Genomic DNA, 17,592 nt, shown 5'->3' on the forward strand with positions numbered 1-17,592 from the left:
TCCCTCAGCCACTTCTCAAAGAACTTGTGCTCCAGACATTTCACCATTTCTAGAGCCCAAGACACATGTCCCTTTCCCGAGAGGGATAATTTGCTTGCCAATTCCTAAATGATTGTAGCTGTACACATTTCTTGTAGCCTTCATGAAAAAGAGAAGGTGTGAACCTTGCTTCTCTTACTCTGCAGTCGGGGCTTGTATCAAAGAAAGGCAGGATGGTGGCAGATATTCCTTAATAATTGCATGTGTGTATGTGTGTGTTACTACAGAGGTTCCACTGGGTAACTGACACCACCTGTATAACAATGGGTAGCTCTGCTAAGCTTAAAGGCTATTCACCTGAATATTCACTTTCATGGCAGAGGCAACAAAGCCTGCTGCAAGGCCTTCGCAGAGCACCTCATGATCAGTGTTTCTGCTCCAGCCCATCCACAACAGTTACAGCAGGGAGAAGGGGAGTGGCAGAGTGGGGGTGGATGGGAAGAACTAATGTGAAATGTTGCATCACTTCCCTGCATCCCCGCTGTTTTCCTTAGTTTTCCTCTTGGCCATGGGCCTGAGCCAAGCACAAGGATGCATAGTGAGTGCATGGTAATTAAGTAGCTGTAGCACTGTTTCTCTTTGGTGTTCTTAAAATGCAATGAAACATCTTTAACTTGGCAGAATCATCTGTCCTTTGGATCAACTTGGTTTATGATTGCTCCTGCCCATCAATTAGTTTATAAAAGTGCTCTAAGGAAACATTGGACTAGAACAGAGAATTGAACCTCTGCAGCACTTGTCCTACCAAACTTAAAATGAAACAGGTGAGAAAAGATGACTCCAGCTGCAGGCATCATTCCTCATTTTGACCAGCAGGTGCTTCTTTCAGAACATGTAAATAGAGCCTTTGTAGTATGATAAAGCTGATGGGCAAAGCAGCTGTGAGGAGCTGTGAAGGGCAAACACTTTTCTCTAGACAATTTAATGAGTATCTGGTAACTGAAGAGATGTTTTTTGATCCTCCAGATTGAAAGCTGAAGTAATAAAGGAGCTAGGGGATCTCTGCAAATGGAGGTGACAAGTACCAGTATGAAGAACTGGAGGGTAAAGTATTCAAACTCTACCTATGTTCATTATATGGGTTTAGCTACTTGCTTCTTCCTCTCCAATTCCTCAAGCATTCAGTACAATCTCAAGAAAAACATTTCAGCAAGTCATTTTAACAGACAAAAAATTTCCTGGCTGGAACCCTCATCACAAGCTGACAACAGAGCATTTTCCTATCCATTTATAATCAGAATCTGCTGTACACTGCAAAGTACATTTTGAGTATTTGCCTCTGCTTTGCTCCTAAAACTAACTACATTATTTTGCTGGAAGGTCTGTAGTTGAATTTTTCATATCAAGATATTCACTTGTTTTAAACAGAAGACAAAGTTCTTGGTTGCATAGTGAAAAGTTTATTTAAAGGGAATAAGTTCCAATATATTATTACAAATCAACCACAACACATCAAATATAAACAATACAAACCAGTTGTAGAAGGAATGCAAGCACACTATAAATATAGCCTTCATAAGAGCCCTTCAGAAAGAGCCCAGTGCCACATTTTGTTAAAATATCCTCTTCTCTATTTAAAACTCACCTCTTGGTGAGCACATGAAAAGCCAATAGTTGGTGCTGAGAACTCAATTTTGAAATCACAGGACATCAAAAATATTCACATCACATAGATAAGGACTGACAAACAACCATCACAGTTCACAAGAACATAGGTCTGAAAAAGGTATGACCAGCTACAAGGTGCTCCCCATCGAAAGCCTGTGCTAATGGCTTGGAGCTGTGAGTGGAAAGGAGCCTGATTCCCTCTGAGGAGAGCAGTTCCCAGGGCATCCTGGAGGTTGCAGGGAGACCATCTCCATCTATTTATCATTTCCAAACACAGCTCCTAAACATCAAGGTCATTACTTGGCAAGGTGTCCTTAGCTCTGAGCTTTGTGGCTGGCATCCTGCTTCTTGCCCAAGGGACTTGACTCACCAGTCCAGACAGATTTAAAACAGATAACCCTCACTGATGGATCAGAAAATTCTTCCTCTCTCCCTTCCCAATAAAGGCTACATTTAATGTATGATAATTCTGAGAAAGCAACATGCTAAATCCAGAATGGAACCTAGAAAAGCCAAGGGGACTCAGATCCACCATCCACCTGGCCTGATGCACCTTCAGCTGCAACAGCACAGTTTCAGAATAAGTAGCCAGAGACTCTCTCCAGACAAATGTGGAATATCCCCACAGAAAACTCTCCTCATTGCAATATACATTTGAACTCTGCTGTTTATGTACCTTCTAAAACTTTATTTAATTGGTATTTACTGCAAATCAACTTCTTTAGATAAATGCCTTAGCACGTTGACTCCTGGCTTCTTTGACAGTCTAATTAGCAATGTATTTAACACAATCAGTTCCCAGCTTTTCATTCTGCCAGTTGTGAAGTTCTCATTCATCTACATGACACTGTAACATCCAATATTTTTCCCAGATATGAGAAAAGGAGAAATAGTTTTTTCTTTTACACTTGTCGAAATAAAAAAAATGCAAACAAAAAACTTTGTTGCTTTGGTCTCTCATCCAGCCTCAATATGCATAAGCACACACCACTCACAACTCTGGATTTCGACCCTCTTTTTAGAGAAAATTACGAATGCCCAGAAGAAACACTCCTCTATCTAGTGTTCCTCTGGTCCTTGGGTTTAGTGTCAGCATATCAAAAGGAGTACTCCTCTGGTGTTCCTAGACATCTGACAGCAGCATATGAAGGCAAAGAACGTATGGCACCAGGAAACTCAAACACCATTGTATAACTCATCTTACAGTAACAAGGCGGTCTATGAACAGATCAGATCTCCAGGAACAGCCTAGAGGGGCTCTCCATGCTGGACCTTAGCAAGTACCACCCCCTACCCAAATGGGCAGAGAAATAAGAAGAAATCTCTTGTATTAATGACACCTATGGTTCTTATTTCAGACATGTTCTTTGTTCCTAAGGCACCTTGTGATAAATCCTCTGTAGAGTGGCTTTAATAGGGGTAGTGAGACAAGAAGGAAGAGTATAAGCAGTGGGGATGAAAGTGAACTCATTTAGGGATTCATTTTCTACCCTAATTCCCCACAAGAATGACAAAATCTTTCAGCAACTAGACCTGTAATAAGGTTTATCTCAAACCCACCTTACCAGGTCTAGCACCACAATAACTGACCCACTGCAAGCCATAGATGGAGGTTACATGCACACACAGGTACAGAGAGACAAGCTGACAGCGTAGAGCCACAAAGAAAGGCACGTGGCTGCCTTCTACACTCAGTGCATAGTAACTCGACTTTCTTAGCACCTGAAGTCAGGCAACTAAGCTCTTCTTCTTAACACATTCTCATCTTACCTGTTCATGCATATTAACTGGGTCTCAAGCATTAATTTGCTACAAGCCTGTGTCTCACCCCAGTAACCTTTCCTGAGAACATGTATTACAGGCCTCCAAAGAGTCTGAGCAAATGTAATCAGTACCAGTAGTGGTCCTTGATTTAAGCAATTTTAACTCTCTCTTCTCAGTAAACCACATACATTTTAAACTCCTGCTGCTACGTTACACCTAAAGCAAAAAAGAGAAAACAACTGAGACTTTATTACCTTCTCTGACATAAAAAATGTCCAACAAATTAGTACCATTATTATAGCTAAACACTTATACAAGTCCTTTGCTACAGGATATATCTCTGTCTGAACATACAAACTTTATTTAGATCTAAATTATATTCAAAACAAAATGTAAAGCAATTTTGTGCTTTCACAAAAGCAAACCAAAAATGCAAAAGAAGCTTCTTCTGTGATTTAGCTTTCTGAATTTCTGGACACAATTTAGAGGGAAAAGAAACACATATTAAAAACCTATTTGAAATCTTCCTTCCACAGAAACAAAGAAGAAATTTTTGTTTCCCAAGGATTAATTTCCCTCTCTGAAGTGCAACTGCATTTTAAATTTATTTTTCTTTCTTGACTCAAGGTCTAATTCCAAAGATCTCTATTTAAATAAGAAGGGTTTCCGTACCAGCTAGCAGGATTGAATACAAATCCAGGAAATACACCAAACTGAAAAAATTACGCATGCAAAATAAGATTATTTCATTGAAACAACTGTGGGTTTGATATTGAATGGGAACGGTTGCTGTTAATCACTAGCCACACAGCCAAGCTATTTGACTTATCAGAAAATTAATAAAAACTGTGTATCCTTCCAAAAAGAAGTTGTCATTTGGATAATGAATGCTATTTAAATAGCTGAGAAACGACATACTTGTATAATGTGGAAATATAAGAAAATAAACAAAAATAGGAATTATCCTGTGCAACTATGAAGCTTTCCTGCAGATTAAATATTCCTAAAACTATCTTGTGTTCATAACAGATATCAGATATTTCTGGGAAACTTAAGCAGTGGAACAATACACACCAAATGCTTTCAGTTCCACTGCAGCAGGCCTGTCTGTGGGCAGGCTGCATTTGCAGACCGGGCACATACTCATTCAGATGAGATTCCACATTCAGTGCTGCTTTTGGGTTTAAGTCAATGAGACCAGGTAGACAGGCACAGTTCCAAAAGACTGACCTGAGCCTTACTAAAGATTGGTCCACACTTCAGAAAGCAAGAACTGAACAGTAGGTTTGCCATCTACAGTGCAATTTATCTTAACAAAAACCATTAACTAATGGCTTGAAAACTGGCACATACTATTTATGTGTCAGCAAGTGATCAAAACTGGTTGTAAGGCAGGCCTTACTAATTTTTTAAAACATGACAAAATGTATTTCAAACCTTATTATGAGACAGAAGGGGCAAGTAGCTGCAAGCTAGCAACAGGGAGGCCACAGTATAGTTTTAAATAGAGATAACCCACTAGCCTGCACAAGCTGTACAGCTGAGGATCAGTAACTCTGCAATATCTCATGTACATACAAGTCAGAGGTCACTTCAACATAAATAAAAACTAATTAGAAAATGGACTAGGTGCCAAATAGTGCATCATATGTTAACCAGCACATACACACAGGGTTCTGCAGATCTCACAGCCAAAGACCAACAGCAACCATTGAGTGGGGCAATGCTGACATTGTGGTCAGACCGAAGGGTCTATTCCATCTTCTTCTGTTTTGTGCCTAGAGTGACAGTGTGCTCTCCCCTCTCTCTTCTGCTTGAGCAATAGCCAGCCACCAGTGGTGGTCAGGAGGACTGTATCTGGCTTAAGTTGGACTCTGAGAAGGCAGGTAAGAACACAATAGTTAAGGGCCATAAGTCTTGCTCAACAGTTAAGGGCCAGTTGGGCACAAGGAAACCCAAAATACAGCCAGTAAGGAAATATGACTGTAAGTCAACGATCTTACTCTAAATAGTGGACAGCCTAGGGCCTGTTACCCTCTCCTGCATGGCAGCAGGCTGTGCACCAGCATCTCCACTTGACTAGGGATGCCTCTTAGGGTTAACTTCTTGAGGCTGAAAGATTCCTTGCTAAGGAATTCTCACTAAGTGCTTAATATCATCATGCAAAAATTTGAAATCTTAGCTAAGTGAGATACACAATTGACTGTACACAATATCCTTTAGACGTAAACTGCTGACCAAGTCTAGGACCAAGTCTGGATCCAGCCACACATAAATTCCCCTCCAGTTTAAAAAGTAAAATGGTCCTTTCTGAACCTCATGACTCAGTAGAGGGTCTCCCTAACAGTTTTTGTCTAACCCTGTTCTCTATGCAGTAAACAATTAGTATACCTTGCCATCAAATCTTGTTAAACTATTGTCACATTTACTCATAGAATGGTTTGGATTGAAAGAGGACCTTGAATATCATTTAGTTCCAACTGCTCTCCCATGGGCAGGGACACCTTCAACTAGACCAGGCTGCTATACCTGCAGGGCTGTGTGGGAGACAGGTTACATGTGCTGGGGTGCTGTACCTGTGGGGCTGAGTGTGCAGGAGATGGGTTACATCTGGTTCACAGCACTGACCTGAGTGCAGGATACCTGGTGAGGAGGGAGAGAGGATGGGTCTGGAAGCCATGAGAACAGCCTCTAGAACATCTGGGGAGAACTGGGCATGTTCCAGTTACTGCTGCATGTAGTGCTTCATGAGGCATGTATGTACTGTAGTCCATAAGCAGCGGAGGAGTTGCACGTTGCAGCCATGTCAGTCAGTTCTGATGTTCCTGGCACAGCCCTACCTTACAGACCGTGTCTGTCCAAGTATTTTGTACTGTAAGTGTGTGAGCTGACTGACATGACTGATGCCTGCTGTCTGAATGATGCTTCATGAATCTCTTTGTCCCATTTTTAATCAGTAACTTTCATTATTCACAAACCAATACTTTAGAAAGGGTGGGGGAGTAAAATCCCCAAACATACTTGCTTGTGATTTGCTTTTCTAACTCAACTCTCCTTTAAACCAGAAGCTGTTATGAAAGGATACTGTCAATTGCAGAATGTGATGCATAACTCAGGTGGCCTGAGCTGCAAATTGCCCTCATAACACTCAACTTCTACTGCTGGGTTTGGCTATCAGCTTGTTAAGGAATTATTTTACTATATTAGTATGAATAGCAAAAAAATTATTTTACTATATTGGAATGAATAGCAAAATATAATGAACCTGTTACTGTGCTTCTTGAGTGTTTCAGATTTTATTAGCAATGACAGTTTCAATGAACTTTTAATGAAATGTTTACTTCTTTTATAAAACCACCCATAAAAAAAATCTCATTTCTTAAAACCAGTTACTTAAACACTTTTCTCAGTCTAAAGACCTAAAGAGCCTGCGTTTTTTTGAGAATTTTTGAAATTTCTGTCTGGATGGGAATTATTGCACTTCCTTAGATTTTCCTGCTTCACATCAGCTGTTACAGTGTGTATCTGATGGATAGAGACCATAATTTTTAAGAATGCAGACCTTTTTTCCTCTGTCTCCTAAGACCCTCTGAAGCTGAAAAAGAAGTATAGTCCAAGCTCCTAACAATTTGGGACAGTTAATTCCAGCAATGACCTTATTTTCAGAAGCTGGCTTGTGTTATTAAAGCATTTACTAAATAAACTTGCCATTTTCCTGTTGTTGGTATCTTTTACTTCCTACATCATCTGTTTGAAGAAAATTATTAGTCTGATCCTCTACTGTACGATTCTACCTGATGCAGTCTTTTAGGTAACGGAACTAAGTGAAATTCCATAAACTTGTGACAGTTGGGAGTTCACAGATTGACTTAAGCTTGTACCCACTTTACAAAAGCACTTCCATGACAAGCATTGAGTGATGAACAAAGGTATTTTTTCCAAATTAACAACATAAAAAATAATATAAGGAACAACCTAGTGAAACCTCTAAGAAGAATGTAATTGCTCTTTTTTATTTCCTCTAACAGTCCTGCAGAGCTTCACCACTGAGTTTCAACACCACCAAGTTTTCCCAGAGCCTGCAGAACAGATTGAAGAACCCTGGCAGTATTGACCACACATGTATGTGGCTGATCCTATTGCTCTGGGACATGACCAACTGTTGTATTTTATGTGCAGCCTCTCTTCTGGCATTGGTCCATAGTGTTTTCTGTGTGATCATAAATAGTTTTAAGGTGTTTTCCAGGGACTCGGTACAAAAGGTTCATAGAATCATAGAGTATGTTGAGTTGGAAGGGACCCATCATGATCACCAAGTCCAACTCCTGTCTCAGAACACCCCAACAATCAGAACATGTGCCTGAGAGTGTTGTCTAAACACTCCTTGAACTCTGGCTTGGTGCTGTGACCACTTCCCTGGGGAGCCTGTTCCAGTGCTCAACCACCCTCTGGGTGAAGAACCTTTTCCTAATATCCAACCTAAACCTCCCCTGAGTCAGCTTCATGCCATTTCCTCAAGTCCTGTCACTGGTCACAAGACTGAAGAGATCAGTGCCTGCCCCTCACAAGGAAGTTGTAACTGCAATGAGGTTTCCCCTCAGTCTTCTCTTCTCCAGGCTGAACAGACCAAGTGACCCCAGCCACTCCTCACATGGCTTCCCCTCCAGACCCTTCACTATCCTTGTGGTCCTCTTCTGGATGGTCTTTAATGGCTTCATGTCTTTTTTATATTGTGGTGCCCAAAACTGCACACAGAACCTGAGGTGAGGCCGCCCCAGTGCAGAGCAGAGCAGGACAATCCCCTCCCTTGCCCGGCTGGCAATGATGCCCCCCAGGACATGGTTGGCCCTCCTGGCTGCCAGGGTACTGCTGGCTCATGTTCAACTTGCCATCAACCAGGACCTCCAGATCCCTTTCTGCAGTGCTGCTCTCCAGCCTCTCATACCCTAGTCTATACACAACACACCAACTATGAAATGTTGTTAAATTGATGTTTTATGTCAGCAAACATACTACTACCACCTCTTTGTTAGGAGTGAAGTGTGTCACTCCATCAGCAATATCTAGGAACTTGATAGACAAAGGATGAAAAAAAAAAAAACAAACACCTTACCTAAATTGCTCAGGCCTGATTCAAATGCTGTAGAAAGGCCGCAGGATGGTTCTTCATTTCATCCAAGAGAGGTTAAAGGAAAGAACAGCCTTCTCCAAGCTGCTAAATGAAACAGCATCTTGCTCTGACAGATACCAAGCCCCTGTCTCCCTGTGCTTGACCTGCTTGAATAAGGCAGCTGTGCAGTTCCCCCCACCCCTGGTGAACACACTCTCTCTTTTGAGGAAGGTGGTTGTTTTCTCCCCATCTCAGGGCCCAAAGCAGCAACAACACTGCTCCTTGCCCACTCCCCCAGAAAGCCACTGTGCTCCAAGCAGCGCTCTTGCAATTTTCACTCCTCCTGCTCCCAGCTTGGGCTGCTCTACTGTACTGACTGCTCCCTCTCTTACCATTTTGACCTAAGTGCTCTGGCGCAGTGAATCAGTAAGCAGAGATAGTTAAAAGTAAGAGCTTGAATATGGAGCAAATTGCACAGCATTACAATATATCCTTAATAGGAAATATGCAGCCCTCCAACGAGAGCAAAATCTTTGGCTTTAACTACCCCAAATAATTTTGTCCATCATGTCCTCTCAATAGAAGGAATGGACCAAGTAGAGGTGCTTTACCTGGATGATTTAAAAATAAAACTCAGAACTTTTCTAGTATTACCATGGAAAGTCATTTTGTGTCTCTGCAAAGAGGTATCAAAATGTAAATACAGCAGTATTCTTAGAAAAGAGAACAATTTCAAGTTAAAAGTATTAAAATAAACAACAGTTACAAATAAACATATTTTAAAATTCATCTCTGATGGATTAACTTCTCCTTGTTCAACTCAGTCACTACTTAAGCAGAAGGTGATAACTAATACCATCACTAGTCACCAAAACATGCCAGGGAACTTCCTAACAATACCTTTGCAACAGCAATAGCAGCTGACAAACTGCATTTCTCTGGGAGCCTTTTCCTTGCTAAATATGTTTGCAATACCAGTGAACGAACATGCTGCTACTAAGAAACATTTCCTGTATATTTATTGGTTGTATTCCAACCGTTTTGTATTCATTCAGCATGGCAGTAAGTAATGTTTTCTGCTTCGCATCTGGATTACAGGAAAAACTTTTGGTAATCACTGAGGTTTTAATCATCTACATACGCCTACAATCAACAGATATAACATCCAATTCTTAATCTGTAGGAAAGCCTTCTTATGGACTATGAGCTGTGCACCCTGCTCCCACCCCGTTCAAACATGAGCTGTGACTGCTATTTAGGGCCCACCTGTTGTAGCACTGCCAAGCCACTGCAGCACGGGCTGCTGCTGGCCAGCTACACTACCACCCATTTGCGCGAGTGAAGGAAGCACAGACTGCTGGTGCCTGTAGTGATGGTAGGTGATGGGGTTGCCCTGGCTAAGTGACAAGCCAGCTGTGCTTCTGGCTCACTGAAACTAACAGCTGCCCTCTAGTGACGCAGATGCAGCAGGAGAGTTGGAAAAGTTATTCACAAAACAGTAACAGATTATTTTCACTTCATTTTGTACCAGCACAACAGATCAGAACCACAACCACCTGAACCTGGCTTCTGGGCAATTGCCAGCTGTGATGTGAAGGTCCAGCCCACTGCCTGCATGGAGCAGACCTCCCAAAGTTTTAGAGAAAGAGCAGCTGCCTGGGAACAACCAGGCAGTCACAACTACCTTTCTCCCTGGGACAGTGGAGAAGGAAGGTGTGGGAAGAAACCAGTTCGTGTTCAAAGAAGAGCTGGCAGAATTGCGCCTTCGTTCTGTCACACAGCAGTACCCATCAGGTGGTACCAGGGCTGGGTGGCAGCCTGCTACACTCACCATCACCTGCCTGCCATCCTTGCCCTTTCCCTCTTCTTCAGCTGGTGTAGTAGACGTGAAAAAACAGAGTCTTATTGCGGAGCAGAGAGTACGAGTTATCAAATTTCAGCAGGTAGATGCCCTCGCCCGGGTACTCGTGGCTGCCTGCCTGTACCTCCCGATGGCTGTTCCTGCGGTACACAGGCATGATCTCTCCGTAGCGGTTCCGCAGATAGCTTTTGGAACCCCGCTCTACATCACCTACAGGGGACAGTCCTGAATGGGAGAGAGGAGACAAGTAAGTAGGCCAGAACCAGTTAAGCCAGATAAAGACTAAAACCAGAATGCAACACAGACGTGAAGCTATACAGAAGGCTAACTGTGACAGCATTACCCAGAGCATCTCCTCTGACCTTTCTGCAAGTAATTCCCACAAAGTCCAGTCTTCCTTATCATAACAAAGGTCATACCAAGAACCTGTTCCTTTGGGAATACTGATGGGACAGTATTTACTAGACTGCCAGTCCAGTCTCCTCTCTTACCTTTTAGACACCTCACTGCTTTTATACACACAACAGCAGTCCCATGATACAGACTTGAAGCAAAGAGAGGCAGGAAAGCTCTTAGCTGTTACCTCATAGTGTCTACATCCTCAATTCCCTTCTCCAAGAGGATTCCTCATACAGGAACCTACCCCTGTTTACAGGGCCTGCAAAATTCAGATGCCAGCCTCCCAGCTACACTGGTTACACATACACTGAAGCCACAGAACACGCAACATTGCTGTGTATTTCCCAAGTACAGTGACACGGGTAGAGGACATTTCAAATACAGTCAGAAGGAGCTACTGATGTACTGGGGAAAAAAAGAAAACAAGAAAAAAAAACAAAAAACAAGCAAAAAACCCCCAAAACAAATGACAACCAAAAAAACCCACCCACCCCCCAAAAAAACAACAACAAAACCCAAAACCAAACAAAAAACCAACCAAACAGAAAACAAAACAAGAACCAACCAACAAACTAAAAAAACAAACACCCCAAAACAAAATCTTTTTGCCTCCACTCACCACCAAAAATTTCTCAGTCTGAGAGTCTAAGAAAATCAGTCAGGTTAAAATTTCAGACTTTAATCTTTTTATCAGGTAGAAGTTGACTGAGCAAATTCTGATTTTATTTTTCAACATGTTCAATTTTAAGAATGCTCTTGGAGAGGACACCCACTGAGATATGCTGAAGCAGGAAGGGCCAAATGCTTTTTTATCACTCTAACCAAGAACCCAAAAGGCTGCAGAGATAGCAAATGGGCTGACTAAACAAAGTAGATGGAAATTATAGCATTTGACAGATATTCTCAGCAGCATGGCAACAAGCACCACAAATTAACCTTTATAAGATCTGCACTAACCTTCAATTTCCTCGTCTTCTTCTTCATCCTCCTCATCACTGGATTCACTGACCTGAACAGTAATGGCAGTGCTAGTAACTGTGGTCCAGTCAAAATAGACTCCAAACCCAATGTCGTAGTCATCCGTAGCAAACTCCCAGCAAATGCATTTCCCATCGGGATGGGTTGGCACACGGACTGTCACCACCTCGCCTCGCTTCACCACCATCCGGCCATTCTTCTCCTTTCCCATCTTGGCTTTGAATTCCTTCATCTTCTCGGTGGTCCACATGGTAGGTGCAGCCAGAGGGGGAGGCTGAGCTGAGACAAGGGAAATGATCACAGGCTTACATGACTTTTCACTACTGAAAAACGGTTACCTGAAAACAGTGAAGCTATTTCTGAAAAGGGGCCTGCTCCCAGAAGCTCCAGATGTGAAGTTTTTCCACTAGCCAGGAGCCCAAATTTCCAGCAGGAATTAGTGTCTCCAGGACAGTCTCTGCTCTTCTAGCAAGGGCAGGCACTTAAAAAATTATCCAGAGTTCTGCCTTCAGGACTCACCTTTCCTCTGCTCCCCAAGGAGGTCTGCAGTCTCCAGCTCAGCTGAAAGGATATCCACAGCACCAGTGTGATCGGACTGAATCATGACTATATCCCCCACTCCCTGAGGTACATGGTAGTTGGTTACCCGAACAGCAGCTTCCTGCACAAAGCACAAAAGAAACATTGTCACAAAGACCATCCTGGTTAAAAAGTCTCTGCCTGGATTTGAAACAACCCATTAGTAATTCAGGCATCTTTATGAAACCAACTCAGACCTGCAGAAGCTTCTATTGTTAGTGTTGGCCAGCTCTGAGACACCTCTCAGCTTTGTTTCCCCCACTGCACCAAAGTAATGAACTTTGAAGTAAAACACTGCATTAGTGTCACAAATTACACCCCCCTTGGCTGCCCCAGGAGTCCCTGAGCAGGCGCATTTTTGCACTTGCATCAGAGTTAATTGTCACCCCTCAACAAAGCAACAGCCTCATAGATTTAGCTGACTATTCTTGGAAAGAATTCCCAACACACAATCTCTCTAGGGAGAGCCTTTCAGCTCTGTGTGCATCCAGACTACAGCCACAATCAAACTGTCATTGCTGCATCCTAGTTAGAAGTTCATCTGGTTCACTAGGGCCTCTCTCCTCATATATGCAAACTCACAGGTCCTGAACTGGGTGTCACTTCCACAGGTTTTCCTGGCTATCTGTAAGGCAAACAAATTGGCTGCTCACAAGAAGAAACAAGGGACTTTCAGCTCCCTCTTCCATTACTCTGCAAGAATGGAATTTCCAGAAGCACCAGGTAAGAGCGGAAGGTGAGAATTACCTTGAAGCCTCAGTCAGCTAGGAAGCAAGGACTAACTGAAGGCACAAGAGGGATTTTGCAAATTAGACTGATACCATTTATCTCCCATGGATGTATAGGACAAAATGTAACTGAATCTATGTTAATACTACTTTTTTCTTAACACAACCCTTAGAGCCTCAGTCCCATTGTGGTAAGCACATAAGTAGGGTGGGAGAACTGTTGCTGCACTTCTTGGTTCTCAGACATAAGAAACATACATCTACCTTTTTGAGGGACTGGATTTGGTCAGGCAGCTTCTCTTCTACTTCAGCCACTTTCTGATCTTCCAGAATGCCAACTTCTTTCTTTGAGTGCTCTGTTGTGCCTGTACTCAGGTGCGCCCCAATCTGTGACCTTTTGGAGGAAGACAGTGTACAATTCAGCACTTGCACCCAGGGCACAGCCAGCACAGGAATCACTGCTCTGGAATTCAAATGAACTGAAGGAACAAGCTTCTACGGTCAGCACCTGCCAACTGGACAAAGAACCCCTCCCCACCCCAGTCCTGCCATCTCTGCATGACTACCTTCCATGTGAGCCAGGGGGAGCAACTTCAGTGGGATTTACCATCCTTTAGATAGCAGAAATTCACTGCACTCACCCCACAGCATGCTGGCTCACCAACACTATACTAAGGAGAGACAGCAGCAGCAACTTTTCTGGCCAAGAAAGGACAACTACTTTTATGCCAGCTACTGCATGGCATCTGCATACTCCATCAGAGGTCAACTGGATCAGTGAAAGAATTCAGAACAATTTTGACAGCCATCCTGAGAATGCCCTCTATTTAAGTCACCCAATATGCCTTTCCTACTAGCAACGCCAACAGAGAAAGAGAGCACCCAGGTGTCTCTTTGCCATATTCAAATACAATCCACAGATAAGCAGTAAGAAATACAAAGGGCAGCACAATAACTTAAGCAAAGAGGTCCAAGTACAGGACTGTAACAAAAGAAAATGGACATGCTAAAACAATAAGAATGGCACATAGCAGGAAAAGAATGGGCAAGAAAGGAAACATCTTTGGCATTTATTCTCTGTTGAGGATTTTCTTCTAAATTATATTGAAAAAAAAATTGCTGCATGTTGTCTATAGCTGGACTTATCATCCCAAATGAACTCAGATGCCAGAAGAGTGTCCTCTGTAATGATCTCATTACGTATGTGAAAATTCTATGAGAAGCAAGCTAGTATTAAGTAAGAATAGAAACATTTCCGCTTTTGAAAATCAAAACCTTCTCACAGCACTATAAAACCAACGTCAACTACCTTGCTCTAAAGGATCAGAAACATGAGAACACAGCATGAATGGAAAAAACATGCATTTCTTCAAATGTCTCCTTTCAGAAATGAGAAATACTCTCATTAGCAAGGAAGCAGACCATAAGTATAGTTTGGAATAATTAAAATAAAATATACACAGCTCAATTAAGACAAATTCTGCATCCACAGAGAAGACTTGAACAGGGCAAATGTGGCTTTTGTTTTCAAATTGTTACTCCTATGGCACTACAGAATCTATCCAGAAACAAAGCCATTTTTTACTTACATTCTCCCAACAGTGATTTCCTTTCCTAGAATTGGCACAATAGACCAGAACGTCTGTAAGAACAACTAAAATGAGATGAATAACAGGTTGACAAAATGGCAGCAGATGGACAAGATAAGAAGGGACACTTGGTGGGAACAATTTTTTAAAGGAAGAATTCTTGGACTTCCATGCTGTTGTTTTCCAGCCCATTTGCATTTTAGTTTAGCAGTTGCATGAACACACCTAGATGGGCTATTTGGTCAGTTGCTACCATAGGTGCACACATCTGCTCAAAAAGCTCTCCATCAACACAGGAGCTTACAGCTTGGGATTTTTTTCCTCTAGATACCACTGATACCCAATAGTCTCACTGAAAGACTAGGAAGAGTTACACAAGCTTTACAAGCAGACTTACAAAGACAGATTCAGCTGATTCCTCCTCACACAAACCTTTTGGACCATCTCCACCCCTTTCAAAGAAGAACTAAATTAAGACAAATTTAATAGGTAATGTCCACAAGTATCCATTATCTACATTGGCCATTTTGCTCACAGTCTGTATTAATCTCTTCAAAGAAAATTAGAGAATATAATAAAAAGATGGAAGAACTCATTTACAGACAGGAAGGCTGATAGAGGTGTCAGCAGCATCAAACCAAGATGGCATCAAACTGCTGTTTTAGTAAGAAGGGTAGTTTGATGTGGAGTTTTTTTTTCCTGGATTTTTGCATCTTTTTGATGAAGTTGTGGTTTACCTACTGTAACTAACTTACACATTTCTGAAATTGTATCCTGTGCAAAAAATGTGTAACGCCAAATGAAGCTTCACTGCACAGTATTACTGCTTCTAACCAATAAAATTACTTAGCTACAAACACCACATGCCCAGCAGATACCAACAAATCAAACATCTGATAACAGGGTTGATCAGCAGCATTAATGGAGAGACACAGAAAAAAAATGATGAAGAAAAAAGCCAAAATTTTGTCAAGAAAACAGCTTCCCCCAGATTTATAGACAGTGGGCATGCTCAATTATTGACGTATCCCTCAGACAGGACACAGGAAATTTTCCCCTGAAAATGTACTAGCTCTTATAATGGGTTATAAAACTTTGCAGGGTTCCTTTCAAGCTGTATGACTCTGTGATTTGAATAGCTGAGCCATGAAGTATGCTTCACAAGCTTTAAAACAACCTTAAAGCCTGTAAGAACAGGCCCTCCCGTACTGATTCCGGTATATACTGTCCCAAAGCAGACAATCCAGTCTCCAGCCCCTTCTTTTTACCTGCACAGAACAAACTGCCACACAGGAAAGGTCATGGGGAGTGAAACAGACTGTCATGCATGTGGGGTACAACACACAGTAAGGTTTTCCTACCCGCTCTGCGAAGTACTGGACTCCAAAGAATCAACAAGCTGATCTGCAGGCTCTGTCTTTTGGGCTGAGTCTTCATTTTCTAACAACAAACAAAATATACGAAGAGAAGGTGAAATAAATGTTGCTGTTTATAATACACTGACAGGAAGAAAAAACTGCAGCCAGCACTCAAACGTTGACAAGGTCACACAGCTGTGAAACAAAGAGCTGTGCCAACCAGTTTTTCATGTTATGAGCTGTATCTAGAACCTTGCAGAACAAAGATTTTTAAGGGACTCAACCCTAGGAAAGGGAGAACAAAAATCTATGCATGTTTTTGGTGTAAAGCCATTCTCAGAAGCAGGGTTCATTCAGGAACTACTAATCCTAGCTTTAGAAGGACAGAACAAGGCCAAATTTCATCATGTAAAGCTGAGCTGACAAAGCCCTGGAAAAAGCAATCATGCAGCAGTTCACAAAGGGCACTGACGAGATGGAAATTGCTAGGTCCGTGCTAAAAGGACTGTCTATAAAGATGGCTCCTGGTCTTCCCCGAGTCTGCTGAACTCAGGGAAAGCTCTGTCCCCATACGATTGCGGGGCGCGCTCCACAGCGCTGCTCTCCGATCGCATGAAGGCAGGGAACAGGGCACGGACAAGTTCCAGCTTTTGCAGGTCGCTGATGCCCCTTGGAGCCGCTGGCCATTCTCAAGAGTCGGTGCGAGAAGGAGGCAGCTCCAGCCCAGGGGCACGCAGCCCACGGCGCAGTAGAGCTCCAGGCTAGACGGGGCCTCTCTCACCGGGGAAAGCACAAACCTCCATCAATCCTCCCTCTTCCCACCGCACCGGGAGGAACTCTTGCTGCAGTTCCAGGCGCCCGAGTTGCCGAGTCGCGCAGAGACCACAGCCCGGCCCTCTCCGCAAAGCCGGCACCGCGAGCGGCACCCGCGGCGCTGCTCTCCGCAGCGGGCACCGCACTGCCTCCGAAGGGAGCTGCCACCGTGGAAACGGCTTCTCCGGCGGAAACGAGCAAATCCATCACGTAAAGGAAACTCTCCCCGTAAGGCCAACGCTAAACTCGCGCCCCCGGGCTGCCCCCGGGCTGCCCCCTGCCCTACCCTGCCCGTACCTGCGGGGCCCCGGGGCGCGGTGTCGCCGCCCGGGGGCTCGGAGCGGGAGCCGGCGGCGGCGGACAGCGCGTCCGACATGGGCACGGCTCGGCGGACGGCCGGAAACACCCGAGCGCGGCCGGAGCGGGGAGGCCGGAAACACCCGAGCGGGGGGGACGGAAACACCCGAGCGAGTGCGTGTCAGCCGAGCCGCAGGGAGATGGTGGCGCCTCGGTGCTCGTCCCTCAGCCTCCCCCCTCGACAACGCAGCCAATCAACATTTAGTTCTGCAGAGCCGCGGGGCGCGGGCGGCGTTGCAGGCTGACAGCAGGGAGGGAGTGGCGGAAGGGAGAACGGGGCGCACCTCCAGGAAGTGATGGTTGCCAAGGTAACGGGGTCCCGGAAGGACGCGTTGCCGTGGGGGCCTGGGGATGGAGCCGATGGAACCGCGCCCGGGTCCCGCGGGGCCTGGGGTGGCTGAAGGGCCGC

General features: G+C 43.7%; 1 protein-coding gene across 2 annotated transcripts; it reads right to left on the bottom strand.

Annotated features, from left to right (window-relative positions):
• Positions 1-1,437: 1,437 nt before the first annotated feature.
• Positions 1,438-17,233, bottom strand: TMED8 (transmembrane p24 trafficking protein family member 8). Of its 2 annotated transcripts, none has more exons than XM_082284282.1 (6): positions 17,124-17,233; positions 16,017-16,095; positions 13,331-13,460; positions 12,279-12,420; positions 11,739-12,038; positions 1,438-10,607 (listed from the first exon to the last, which is right to left on the bottom strand). In XM_082284282.1, the coding sequence occupies exons 1-6, from the start codon at positions 17,200-17,202 to the stop codon at positions 10,390-10,392; spliced, it is 948 nt and encodes a 315-aa protein (XP_082140408.1). In that variant the 5' UTR covers positions 17,203-17,233; the 3' UTR covers positions 1,438-10,389. The 2 variants fall into 2 exon arrangements, with proteins under 2 accessions (XP_082140408.1, XP_082140407.1); XM_082284281.1 differs by lacking the exon at positions 17,124-17,233 and adding an exon at positions 14,656-14,720 and having other exon boundaries at positions 16,017-16,085.
• Positions 17,234-17,592: the final 359 nt, after the last annotated feature.

This window comes from Coloeus monedula, assembly GCF_965178545.1.
Source record: "Coloeus monedula genome assembly, chromosome: 6".
Taxonomy (NCBI): Eukaryota; Metazoa; Chordata; class Aves; order Passeriformes; family Corvidae; genus Coloeus; species Coloeus monedula.

Excerpts from the sequence above, each read along its gene's own strand:
- TMED8 (XM_082284282.1), bottom strand. The coding sequence starts at position 17,202 with ATGTCGGACGCGCTGTCCGCCGCCGCCGGCTCCCGCTCCGAGCCCCCG. Across the intron at positions 12,421-13,330 it reads AAATCCAGTCCCTCAAAAAG|GAAGCTGCTGTTCGGGTAAC; the intron begins GTAGATGTATGT and ends TGCTTTGTGCAG. Across the intron at positions 12,039-12,278 it reads CCTTGGGGAGCAGAGGAAAG|CTCAGCCTCCCCCTCTGGCT; the intron begins GTGAGTCCTGAA and ends CCCTTGTCTCAG.